Source organism: Emiliania huxleyi (assembly GCF_000372725.1).
Source record: "Emiliania huxleyi CCMP1516 unplaced genomic scaffold EMIHUscaffold_8, whole genome shotgun sequence".
NCBI classification, from domain to species: Eukaryota; Haptophyta; order Isochrysidales; family Noelaerhabdaceae; genus Emiliania; species Emiliania huxleyi.
In genome coordinates this window covers 670,479-682,240 of record NW_005196021.1, presented here as the reverse complement: position 1 = coordinate 682,240, position 11,762 = coordinate 670,479, and the positions used below count along the sequence as shown (strand labels likewise).

General features: G+C 65.6%; 6 protein-coding genes across 6 annotated transcripts; 3 read left to right on the top strand and 3 right to left on the bottom strand.

Annotated features, from left to right (window-relative positions):
• Positions 1 to 1,643: 1,643 nt before the first annotated feature.
• On the bottom strand, positions 1,644 to 3,227 carry EMIHUDRAFT_198523 (hypothetical protein; the record flags this gene model as incomplete). Its single annotated transcript, XM_005759563.1, has 1 exon — positions 1,644 to 3,227. One exon carries the CDS (start codon positions 3,225 to 3,227, stop codon positions 1,644 to 1,646), a length of 1,584 nt encoding a protein of 527 aa, XP_005759620.1.
• A 1,320-nt stretch (positions 3,228 to 4,547) lies between these two features.
• On the top strand, positions 4,548 to 5,307 carry EMIHUDRAFT_198522 (hypothetical protein; the record flags this gene model as incomplete). Its single annotated transcript, XM_005759562.1, has 2 exons — positions 4,548 to 4,883; positions 4,909 to 5,307. 2 exons carry the CDS (start codon positions 4,548 to 4,550, stop codon positions 5,305 to 5,307), a joined length of 735 nt encoding a protein of 244 aa, XP_005759619.1.
• Positions 5,308 to 5,565: 258 nt separating this feature from the next.
• Positions 5,566 to 6,305, bottom strand: EMIHUDRAFT_350858 (Hypothetical protein; the record flags this gene model as incomplete). Its single annotated transcript, XM_005759561.1, has 3 exons — positions 5,705 to 6,305; positions 5,646 to 5,647; positions 5,566 to 5,611 (listed from the first exon to the last, which is right to left on the bottom strand). The coding sequence occupies exons 1-3, from the start codon at positions 6,248 to 6,250 to the stop codon at positions 5,566 to 5,568; spliced, it is 594 nt and encodes a 197-aa protein (XP_005759618.1). The 5' UTR covers positions 6,251 to 6,305.
• Positions 6,306 to 6,438: 133 nt separating this feature from the next.
• EMIHUDRAFT_198520 (hypothetical protein) lies at positions 6,439 to 8,192 on the top strand (the record flags this gene model as incomplete). Its single annotated transcript, XM_005759560.1, has 5 exons — positions 6,439 to 6,481; positions 6,616 to 6,758; positions 7,209 to 7,364; positions 7,435 to 7,558; positions 7,984 to 8,192. The coding sequence occupies 5 exons, from the start codon at positions 6,439 to 6,441 to the stop codon at positions 8,190 to 8,192; spliced, it is 675 nt and encodes a 224-aa protein (XP_005759617.1).
• A 357-nt stretch (positions 8,193 to 8,549) lies between these two features.
• Positions 8,550 to 9,385, top strand: EMIHUDRAFT_350851 (hypothetical protein). The gene has a single exon (XM_005759559.1). It carries the CDS (start codon positions 9,121 to 9,123, stop codon positions 9,283 to 9,285), a length of 165 nt encoding a protein of 54 aa, XP_005759616.1. The 5' UTR covers positions 8,550 to 9,120; the 3' UTR covers positions 9,286 to 9,385.
• A 126-nt stretch (positions 9,386 to 9,511) lies between these two features.
• Positions 9,512 to 11,350, bottom strand: EMIHUDRAFT_198518 (hypothetical protein; the record flags this gene model as incomplete). Its single annotated transcript, XM_005759558.1, has 4 exons — positions 9,512 to 10,273; positions 10,754 to 11,014; positions 11,088 to 11,223; positions 11,304 to 11,350. The coding sequence occupies 4 exons, from the start codon at positions 11,348 to 11,350 to the stop codon at positions 9,512 to 9,514; spliced, it is 1,206 nt and encodes a 401-aa protein (XP_005759615.1).
• Between the last annotated feature and the right edge of the window lie 412 nt (positions 11,351 to 11,762).

Genomic DNA, 11,762 nt, shown 5'->3' with positions numbered 1-11,762 from the left:
GGCCGCTGGAGGGTTTGTTTTGTTGTGGACATGTTTTTGGACCTGTCACGTACCTTCCCTGGACCCTGCTCGTGCTCCCAGAAAAAACGAGATTCGCAATTCTTCTTGCCCAGAAGAAAGAAAGAAAGAACACCGACTACAAAACAGACACAACCCAAGTGTCGTGCGGGTTTGTAAAATTCTTCTGGTGTTCGTTTGATAAGAGGGCTCCCGCGGCGATCAACACCGCAACTCCTTTCGCGCCGTTGGGAAACGCAAGGCGCACCTTTTTGTTTTGAAGACCTCGATACTTAGCGCACTGCTCGGGCGAGAGCTCAAACACGTGCCGCGTCTCGTCTTCGCCGCCGGCTACGCGCACAGACACAGTACGCGGCAGCGCCGACACGTCAACCCGCGTGTACGTCAGCGACGGGTCGCGCACGCCGCACGAGGCGCATGCGTGCAGCGGCAGCGCGTGCGCCATGCGCTCGTCGCTCCACTCGCCCAGCAGCCGCCGCTTCGTCTCGTCGGAGACGTGCACGCAGCGCTGCAGCAGCGCCGCCGTCTCGTCCTCGGGCCGCTCCAGGTCCATGACGACGTTCGTCGAGGCGTGCAAGCGCGCCGCCCGCGCCCCGCCCGCGCTGCCGCCCGGGCGACGGTCCGTGGTCCGGCGGCCGCCGCTGCCGCTGCGGCCGCCGCTGCCGCCACGGCACCTCCTGTCGACGCACAGACAGTCTGTCGAGCGGACCGCCGGAGCACAAGCGTGGTGGCGGTGCGGTCGAACGGAGGGTTTGCGGGGCGGGGGAGTGGGGCTGAGGCGGGGTCTAGGGGCACCTGTCGCGACGTCGGCGACGCGCTCCGCGGCGAGGGGACGTCAAACCCAACCACGAGGAGAGTGGCGGCGGTGGAGCCGTCACTGTCGACGCCCTCTGCCGAAGCGGCGGTGGGATTGGCCGCTTCGAATAGAGAGCGCTGCGGCGGCAGGGTACGGCCGCCGCTGATGGATCCCACGCTGCTGGACGAGTGCATGCGGTGCGGGGAGCACGCCATTTCCTGCGGCGGAGAGACGCTCAAAGGGCGTGAGCGAGCATACCGTGCAATTAGGGAGGTGGAGCCGCGCCATCGCCTGCAGCGCGGAGATGGCACTGAGCGCCGAGACGCTGTCGGCCGACTCCGATATGCCCACCTCCACCTCCGGCGCCCTTCTGCGCTTCATCGGAGGATGCGCTTCAAAGAGGAAACCGCTCGGATAAAGAATTTAAATGAAATGACTCTCACAGCTCGGAAAAAGATTTTTCGGGCCTGCTTGCGTCGCACAACACTGGGCACGGGACTGGCGCGCACTGGCACTAACACAGAAAAAGAATTCAAGACAAATTATAACATCGAAGTCTAGCTCAAAAAGAATTTAAGGTTTTGCGTATAATCTTAGCGGCTGTCATCTGGAGATTGAAAAGCCGTATTTATGGTCGGTTCGAATCGCGTGTGCCGTGTCCGCGCGGTGCGGTGTCCGGTGTGTCTGGTTGTAGGGGACCGGACAGATAATCACCCAACACATAATCAGATGTGCACCACCCCCACTCCCCCACCGAACCATGTCCCAACCTGCTCTCACGAGAAGTGAGAAGTGGCGGAGCAAGAGAGGAGAATCGTCCCGCGCGCTCCTACGCCGGATCGATTTCGTATCCCGCGATGGACACGTCAAAGCTCTTTTGTGGCAGCGTGCAGACGGGCGGGTTGGGGTCGTGGTACGAGTTGTCAAAGGCGCGGCCGTCAAAGAAGCGCTTCGTCATGTCGTACGCCGACGCGGGCTGGAACATCGGCGTCTCGTGGCCGGCGTTGCGGATCACCGAGTAACAAAAGCGGCCGCCGAGCGCCGCGCAACGGCTGTAACCCACGGGCTGCCTTGAGTCCGGCGAACGCTTCCAGATCGTCCTTTTCTGCTCGTAGAAGTCCTCCTTCAGACCCGCCGCCTCCAGGCCCATGGTGATACCCGGCTCAGTGGTGTGCGGCCCCAGCAGGGCGTCCATGTTTGACGAGTAGATGTGAATGTCGAGCCCGGCGGGAAGCAGCTCCGTGAAGTACATCGGCGCAGTCTCCTGGCAGAAGTCGCCACTCTCGACGTACGCCTTGTAGATCGCCTTGCGCTTCGTAGTGAACCATCCGCCAAGGGAAGAGCCGTCGCTGATGTAATCCGCAGCGGGCGTGCCGTCAAAGTGCATGGCCTTGCTGTGGCGCGCGAGAAAGTCTTGATAGTTCCCCTGAGCGTCTCGCCCGCCGCCGACCAGGATGATGTCGGTGGCGGTGGAGCCGGTCAGCGTTTCGAAGAGGAAGTCGGGCGCACCGTCGAAGGCGCCATCGTCATTCCATACGGAGTTCCACTTGGCAAAGAAGGCCGGGCAGTTGTTGTCCTTGAGGTGCTCTCGCGAGCTGGCAAAGAGCTCGTCGATCTTCTCCGCCCCGTCCTTGTGGATCAAGCCCGTCGCCCACAGGTAGTCGCCGTAGTGTTTGGTTTGGACAGACCAGCCTAAGCATGGGTCCCCCACGCTGAGCCCCTTGAGGTTGATCTTGGCGTCGTCGGCCGCGGCCGCGTTGTGGGCGAGGACCGCCTTGGCAAACCACGGGCAGTAGTTGCCGGCATACGACTCGCCGGTGATCCAGAAAGGCGCCGGCTTGAGCTCAGGGAAGAGCTTGTATACTTGGAGGAGGATGGCGACCTGCTGCCTGGTTCCCTCTTCCGAATTCGCCCACTCTGTATCGAGGAGCGGCACGACCTCTCCCGCCTCGTCGACCTGGTACGAGAGTCCCGCCTGGATTGGGTTGTCGACGAACAGGCAGTCGTTGTCCAGGCACCACGAATAGCAACGGTCCTGAAGGAGCCCCTTGTCATCGACAAAGAAGTTGCCCATCTCGTTGAAGGCGGGGCCTTGCGACCCAGAACCGGGCCCGCCCGCAAAGTACTGCGTGAGGATCGCCTCGCCGTGCGTGCAGCCATTGCGGCACGGCTGATACCAAAACCACAGATGGTTGGTCCGCTTGCCGGATGCGCTGGCAACGGAGAGGTATCCAGCGTGGCCTTTGAACGCTCCATCAATCACGACTTTGGAGACCTCTCGGGCCTCGAGCGCCTTGCCCGCCTCAAGCATGGGAGTGAGCAGCAGCGGCGAGGGAGCATCGGGCGCGGGTGCAAAACAGTGGCACGGCGCCAGCCAGGCCGCGAACACGAACAGCGAGGCCGCCGACCGCATACCTAGGTACGGCTCGGCGAAGTAAGCATCTTGGGGGTACGGCGCTCGGCGGGCAAACCCGGAAGTGGGTCAAAAATGACCACCCACACGTGTAGGCGCGTATCTTAGCTAAGGCTCGCGCCCTGACGTGTAAGTGCTCATGTGCACCGAGCCCATATACGCACCTGCATGTGTGGACGCGAGTATTAACTAAGATGAGCGCCCACGCATGAATGAGGATGCGCGTCTGCGTCCAGGTAGCCCAGATACGCGTCTTCGTGTCTGGGCGCTTATCTTGAGTAAGGCTCGCGCCTACACGTGTAGCTGCGTATCTTGAGATGAGCGCCCACGCTTGTGACGCCTATCTTAGCTAATGCTCGCGGTGTCGGCGTGGGTGCGTGGCGGTCAGCATACGCTCCCACACATGCAGACGCGAATATTAGTCAATATGAGCGCTCACACGTGCAGGCGCGTATGTTGACATACGCACCTGCGCATATGGCGCTCAATGGCACACCCAAAAGCAATTGTGTCTCGCGTTTTGCGGGGGGGGGGGAGCGGAAAGGAGGAACCTCTTCGACCCCAAGACGCAAGAGCACCACTCTTGGAGCGCCGCCACTACCACCCAGAGCCGCTGCAAGCAGCGCCGGGCAATGACGGCTTACCGCCCACCCAGCCCCCCTCGGCACACCCCGGCAGCCAATGTGTGACGGCTCGAACCCGCTAAGCCATCCCGCATGCTCTCTCGGCTACGGGACTTCGGCTGAGGGCTGACAAGCTGCCGAGCCCAAATCACTCGTGCGGCTTAGTGATTTCTTGTTGGTTTTCAAAAATCTCTGTCAAACGGCGGGCGCGCTCTCGAGTATTTGAGCGCGACGGTTGTCCCGGGTGCACCGGGCCCCAGCTGTGAAGAGTCCGCAAGGGACCGTGCCAAAATGGCCAAAATCGAGCCTGGTTTGGCCGACTCTGCAGTGGCCGCAGGCGGTGATGGCGGACGCCGACGAGCCTCACGCGCCGGGCCCCACCTCAGACAGTACCTCCGGTGGGCTGCATCCACTCACTGCGGGGCTGCTCGCTCGCCATGATAGTCAACGTGCACTGACGGCGACCGCCCTCTCGAAGCGCCCTGCTGACTGGCCAGCCGCCGAGCAGGAGCGAGCAGCCGTTCGAATCCGCGGTGCAGCGCCGCGGATGGCGAACCTCGAGCCGGTGGAGAAGACCGCGGTCGTGTCGGACTCGACCGGCGCCGATGCGGCGCCAGCAATTCGGGCGCGGCCGACTCGCTCCAGTTCGGCGCAGCTCGCCTTGGAGCCCACCGCGCTCTGAAATCGCCTCGAGACCATGCTCCTCGGCAACCATCCCGTCCCCGCACCCTCCAACGAGGTCAGCATCGTCGGCGAGGTCACCAACGGCATCATCATCGCCGCGAAAGCTGCCGTAAACACGCTCTTTTTGTCGCAGCGGCGCGGCGCGCTGATGGCTCTCCAGATAAAGAACCTGAAGAAGGCTGCGCTGGCGTACCTTGTGTGGGACCTACGCGGCGAGCTGGCGGGCGCGCGACTCGAGCAGGCGGTCGTGTACGGCAAGCGGCTCGAGACGCACGCGAGCGGCGTGGACAAGGAGTTGGGCAAGTGCAAGCGGCGGCAGGCGGGCGCGGAGGCGCTTCTCGCTTTTAACGTTGCAGGACGTGCCGACGCCAGAGGAGCCCGCGGTCGAGGAGGAGCCGGCGGTCGAGGACCTGCCTGCCAGCGACTCTCGTCCCGACGACGCGTCTTCGGACAGCAATCGGGAAAGCGTCTTCGAACGTCGGGTGACCCGTCGGATGATCGACGCCGGCCTGAACGAGGCGCAATTCGATGATATGCGGAACGTTTACGGGATTCAGCTCGCCCACGAGGACGAGTGTCACGAGTGTGCCATTCTTCAGGCTCGGGCAGCCTGCTTCGAGAAACTGTATTACGGGCGTAAGGCGGAGCTCCTCCAGATCTACCGCGACTGGGACAGTCCCGAGGTGGCACAGCGGCACCGCTTCCTCCATGCGGTTCAGCGACGCTCCGGTACCCTGGGTCGTGGGTATTATAGTGACCCATCATTTGTGTGATATACCTACCAAATCAGGGCCGCGGGGGGGGCGTTGGGGGGCCGCTGGAGGGTTTGTTTTGTTGTGGACATGTTTTTGGACCTGTCACGTACCTTCCCTGGACCCTGCTCGTGCTCCCAGAAAAAACGAGATTCGCAATTCTTCTTGCCCAGAAGAAAGAAAGAAAGAACACCGACTACAAAACAGACACAACCCAAGTGTCGTGCGGGTTTGTAAAATTCTTCTGGTGTTCGTTTGATAAGAGGGCTCCCGCGGCGATCAACACCGCAACTCCTTTCGCGCCGTTGGGAAACGCAAGGCGCACCTTTTTGTTTTGAAGACCTCGATACTTAGCGCACTGCTCGGGCGAGAGCTCAAACACGTGCCGCGTCTCGTCTTCGCCGCCGGCTACGCGCACAGACACAGTACGCGGCAGCGCCGACACGTCAACCCGCGTGTACGTCAGCGACGGGTCCCGCACGCCGCACGAGGCGCATGCGTGCAGCGGCAGCGCGTGCGCCATGCGCTCGTCGCTCCACTCGCCCAGCAGCCGCCGCTTCGTCTCGTCGGAGACGTGCACGCAGCGCTGCAGCAGCGCCGCCGTCTCGTCCTCGGGCCGCTCCAGGTCCATGACGACGTTCGTCGAGGCGTGGAAGCGCGTCTCCAGGTCGATGGCCGCCTGCTCGGCCGCGGCGAGCTTGCCCTGGTCGACGCACATGCCGCACACCGCGTGCGCCGGGCAGCCGCACTGGCCGCGTTGTGGGCGCACGGTCTTGGCGACCGCCGGCGCTGCGCGCCGGTCGTGCTGCTCACGCTGCCGGCGGCGCTGGTCGCGCGCCTGCCGATCGCGCGTGTTCGCGGCGGCTGCATCTCCTGCTCGTTTCGCTCGCACCCGAGCGGCGGTCGCCAGGCGCTTCAGGTCGGCGGTGCTGCGCGCGCGGCCGTCGGCTCTGCACAGCCACATGTCCTCCTCCTCGGCAGGCTCGCACGGCTTGCCGTCGAACTGCGGCGGGAACCCGCGACGACGCTTCGCCCAGGCCGGGCACGATGGTGCCGCGACGAGCGGCGTCGAGGCGACGGCCATCGATGGGTCCAGAGACTTGGAGACACTTCTAAACCAAAAAATAAAAAAAGCGAGCACAAGTGCGTTACATGGGCATGGCCGGCGTTTCTGCACCGAACGATCTTACTTTCGGTCTATCGAAAGTGTGGCCGATAAAATTCTTCCTGTCCGCCATTGAGCGCCACAGGCACCTCTCGGCGCCCCGGGCACCCCTCTCTGCAAGCTTTGTGCGGCCTAATTGTGGCCCTCGATGACGTCGTCAACAGAGCTGCTGCCCGGCACACGAATCCGCCTGAGCTGCCCAAAATGCAGCACTGTCTCCGAGGTCACCATCCCGCGCGACCACGGCGACTGCAGCGCGGCGGCCGGCAAGAGACACTTTTATGTCCGCTGCCCGCAGTGCCGCGAGGTGACGGACCCTCTGCTGCAGCCGAACACCGCGATCGACCCGCCGGGGCCGGCGACGGAGCCACGCGCCTCGGCGCACTTCTCCGACAATAACGGCTCTCGCCCGCCGACGCCGACGCTCAGCAAGCGGCCGGCGAGCGCAGGCGGCGGCGGCAGCAGCGCAGGCAAGGGCGGGGCGGGCGGCAGGCGCGCGAGCAAGAAGCGGATCGCGCCGGGCGGGCGGGCGGCCGCGGCGGCGAGCGGCGGCGGCGACACGGCCGGCGGCCTCAGCGAGCGCCGCAACGGCGAGCCAGGGCCGGCCGCCGCGGCCGCCTCCTCAGCCTCCTCCTCCGCGGCCTCCTCAGACGCGCATCGGCAGTCGGCGGCGGCGGCGCCGGCGGCGCCGCTCCGGCGGATCCCCGCGGCGGCGGCGAGCCCCGCCCCTCGCTACTGCGGCGTCTCGTGGCTCAAGGAGCCGCCCGGACGGCCTTCGTGCGAGGAGGCGTATGAGCAAGCGATGGCGCGCGTGCAGGGCAGGGGCTCCTTCCGGCCGCGCTGGCGGCCGGGTGACGCCGTGGAGGTCGCGTGGAGAGGGAAGGGGTTCGAGGGCTCGTGGACGGCGGCAGAGGTGCCGTGCTGGATGGGCGCAAGAAGAACAAGAATGATACTCCTAATGAGAGTGATGAGAATAATGACAGGTGCTCGTGCTGGATGGGCCACGCCACGCGATGGTCCGCTTCGCCGAGTTTGTGGACGAGGTTGGCTCGCGGCTCGTGGAGAGGCTCGAGTTGGAAAGGTTGCGGCTGGTCCCGCCGCCACACGGTGTGCTTGAGGGCGAGATATGGGGGAGATATGGGGGAGATATGGGGGAGATCCAGCCGCCGCACGGTGCGCTTGAGGGCGAGATATGGGGGAGATATGGGGGAGATATGGGGGAGATCCAGCCGCCGCACGGTGCGCTTGAGGGCGGCGCAGTCTCGGGCAACCCTCGAGAGTCTCCCCATATCTCCCCCATATCTCCCCCATATCTCCCCCATATCTCCCCATATCTCCCCCATATCTCCCCCATATCTCCCCCATATCTCCCCTCGGGCAACCCTCGAGAGTCGAAGGGGCGACGTGTGTGTCTTGCGCCTTGCAGGGGGGGGAAGGAGAAGCGGAAGGAGGAGCCCCTCCCCCGAGAGCGCCGCTCTAGCGGCCTGACGACACACACCGTTGCGGCGCAGGTGCGCCATGGACCCCGCGAGTGGGGGAGCGGGTGGAGGGCTTGTGGAATGACTGCTGGTGGGAGGGGTGCGTGCGCGAGCTCGACGCGCTCAAGGGCGTCCTGTTCGAGTACGACCGGTACGCCAACTGGTCCTGGCTGCCGTTGCGCGCCGTGCGGCCGAGGCCGCCGCTCTGGTCGTACTACCCTGAGAGGCAGCCTCTCAGCGGCGAGGAGGAGGAGGGGGCCTAGAAGAAGACACGCGCATTCTTGTCTCCCAACCAGCGCCCGAGAGGAGGCGCATTCCGCTGTATCCAACCGTCTTCCGCCGTGTTGCCGTATTCGCCTCCCTCGCCCTCACGCGCGGTGCTCAGAGGACGCTGCACAGTACCGTCTTCCCGCCCTCATGTGGGCGTCCTCATCACGCAGGAGGAGGAGGGGGCGGCGGGCGGCGCGGGCGAGCCGCGGGCCGGCTCGATCTGCGGCAACATGGGCTGCCGACTCCCAAACAACCACTTGGGGCTGTGCCAGATCCAGGCGGCGAGATCAGCCGAGATCTAGCTGGGGGAGAGATGAGTCGAGCGGTGGGGGAGGTGGCGGTGCGTGTGGCTCAGGTGAGAGATGGGGAGAGATGGGGAGAGATGGGGAGAGATGAGTCGAGCGGTGGGGGAGGTGGCGGTGCGTGTGGCTCAGGTGAGAGATGGGGAGAGATGGGGAGAGATGAGTCGAGCGGTGGGGGAGGTGGCGGTGCGTGTGGCTCAGGTGACGTGCTCGCGCCGCACCTCGATGAAGGAGAAGGCGCAGCTGGCGCAGCAGGAGGTGCTGTGGCAAGAGATCAAGATGTCGCGCTCGGCGAGCGCAAAGGCCAGCGCTCTCGCGCGCCGACGACGCGACACTGGAAGGCGGTGGTGGCGGTGGTGACATGGCGATATGGTCGCCATAGGTTGCCCTCGCGCGCGCCAACTCGCTGATCGCCGCCGAGCAAGCGGGCGCCGCCATCGTCGCTCCAAAGGGCAACAAGGCGCAGTGGCACGCCAACTTCGCCGTCGACGAGTTCGCCACCGCGCTGCGCGACGTGCCCGTCGTCAAGCTGCCTCCGGGCGGCGGCGGTGGGGAGACGCCGCCTCCCTGCGGCCTGGTCGCCCTCGCGCCAGGCCAGTCGCTTGCAGACCTGCTGCACATGCTTCGTGTCGAGCACGGCTTCGGGCCGCACGTGCGCGTCTCGTGCCACGCGCCCTCGAGCGGCGAGTCGGTGCTGCTGACCGCCCTTCCGCCGCCGCTCGAGCTGCTCCCCCTCCTCCCCGACGTCGACGACGTGGAGTTGCGCGTGAGCGAGCCGCTCTGAGCGCTGGGCGCGCGCGGAAAAACCTAGTCTCTAAGAGCTTTGCGCGCGCGTCGTTCGTGCGGGAAATCGTTCTTACTTTCCTCACATATTTTGGATTTCTACGCTGTGTCCTGTGTGTGCACCCTCGACATATATCGCTCTCACAACTCTTACATGCATCATTCTGGCCCCAGAGGGGCGGTGCGGTAAAGGAATCTAGACTGGGGGCGCGGGACCATCCACATCATCACTGGCTCGAGCGGCAGTAAGGGCACTCTCGCATCAGCTCAGAGCATGGCCCGCAAGCGCACAAGTGCCCGCACGGAACCGCAGCATGCGACTTGACTCTCGCAAAACACACGATACACGTGGTCTCTCCCCCCATCGTGGACTCGGGGGCCGGCCGCCCCGTGTCGAGGCCGGCGTCCGCTAGCGAGACGGCAGCAAGCGGCTCGGTGACTGGCAGATGCTGCCCCGCCGCCTCGGCTGCCTCTGGCCCGATCAAGCGCTCGATGGCGCCGACCCGCTCCTTGAGGCGACCCTCGATCGCCGCGCCCAAGCTGGCCTCCAGCCGGTCGACACGCCGCATCAGGTCCCCGCCGCCGGCCGACTCGCTGCTCACCGCCTCCTCGCACCGCGACACCCGGCGCGCCAGAGCCTCCTCCTCCGCATCTATCTCTGACCGGCGAAACGCCTCTGCTAGCTCCGCAGCCTCGCGCAGCGCCGCCTGCTCCGCCGCACCCGCTAGCTCCGCCGCCTCCCGCTTCGCCCGCCTCGCCGCCTCCTGCTCAGCAGCCAGCCGCGCCGCCCTCTCCTCCTGTGCGCGAACCTCTGCCGCAGCCCGCGCCCTCCGCTCCTCCTCGAGCTTGAAGGCAGGCGGCGCCTTCTTGGCCTTATTGTTCTTCATCTTGGCCTCCTTCTTGGCTGCAGTTGCCTCCGCCGCCTTTGCGCGCCGCCTCGCCTTCTCCTCCTCCGCCCTCCTGTCAGCAGCCTCCTTCTCGCGCCGTCCCTGCCTGAGCAGCTTTGCGCTCCGCCGCCGCCACCCGCTGCTCCGCAAGCTGCGCCGCCTCTGCTGCTCGCCTCTCCACCTCCCTCGCCCGCAGCGTCTCCTCTGCTGCCGCGCGCTCAGCAGCCAGCTTCGCCTCCGCCTCTGCCGCAATGGCTCGCCTCTGCTCCTCCAGCGCCGCCGCATCCGCCGCCCGGCGCGCCTCGCGCGCCTCTCGCTCTGCTTCGCGCCGGCGCGCAGCCTGCTCGCGCTCCCGCGCCGCCGCCGCCGCCTCCCGCTCGCGCTGCTCGCGCCGCCCCTTGGCCTCGAGCGCCTTCTCTGCCGCCTCGGCCTCCCTCAGTGCCGTTGCGTGCTCCGTGAGAGCGCGCACACATCCGGCGTGGTCCTTTTCAGGAGCACTGGCGTCGTCAGTAGCCAGAGCGTTATCATCATTATCGCGGGGAGCGACAGCATGGACGCGCAGCGCTGCGCGCCTATCCGGACCAGCGCCACGTAGTGCCGGCCCTGACGCCCCGCCGCTGCAGCCGCGGTAGAGAGCTCCGCACACCGCTCATGCGCCGCCCGCACCGCAGTCGAGTTCGCCAGCCACTCGGAGTGTCGTGCGACGAGCGCCGCCTCGCCGTCGCCCGGCTCTGGCGTGGAGAGGAGCTCCTCTAGTGGCGATCCCGGCTCAACAGCGAGCGCCGGCGTGCTGTTGGAGAGCGCGTGGAGGAGTGCGACGGTGCCGCACGAGCCGCCCACACGCTGCCGCAGGAAGACCGGGCGACGCTTCGAAGGCTCGCAACGCTCTGCCAAAAAAGCTCTCTGCCGCGCTGACCGTGGGATAGATGAGGATCAGTGCGAGGCACGGCGAAGGAAGGAGCGCCAGTAGATCGTCCTCCAGCCCGAGCACGTCGGACAGCGTGGCGTCGGTGGCGCCGAGCGCTCTCGCCAAGTCGGTGAGCGCCACTGGGCTGGACGCGAAAAGGGGCCAAAACGCCCTAAGAGAACCCCTTCCGAGACGGCTCGGACGCCTCTGCCACTTCCGGCTAACCTCGGAATGTGACACCAGAATGGCTGTGCTGGCTCCTTCACAGCCATCTTACCTAAGGATGGCTGAGCTAGCTACAGCGCAGCCATAGCCTCCAGGCCGATGGCTGCAATACACACAGGGCAGCCATCCTGAGTAGGGATGGCTGGAGACGCACTACTGCAGCCATACCGCACGCCCCGGGGCGGGCCCTCATGGCTGAGCTGGCTACATCGCAGCCATCTTGGGTAAGATGGCTGGGCCAAAGCCAGTTCAGCCATCTACTATGGCTGGGGCACAGTCAGTGCAGCCATCCTCCGGAGCATGGCTGGTGATAATTCGATGGCAGCCGTCCGCCGCCCCCGCCACACGCACAAATGGCTGCGCGCTTGCCGCCCCCGGCCTCGCGGGACGGCTGCCATTGGCTGCCATCGAATTATCACCAGCCATGGCTCTGGAGGATGGCTGCAATCTCTGTGCCCC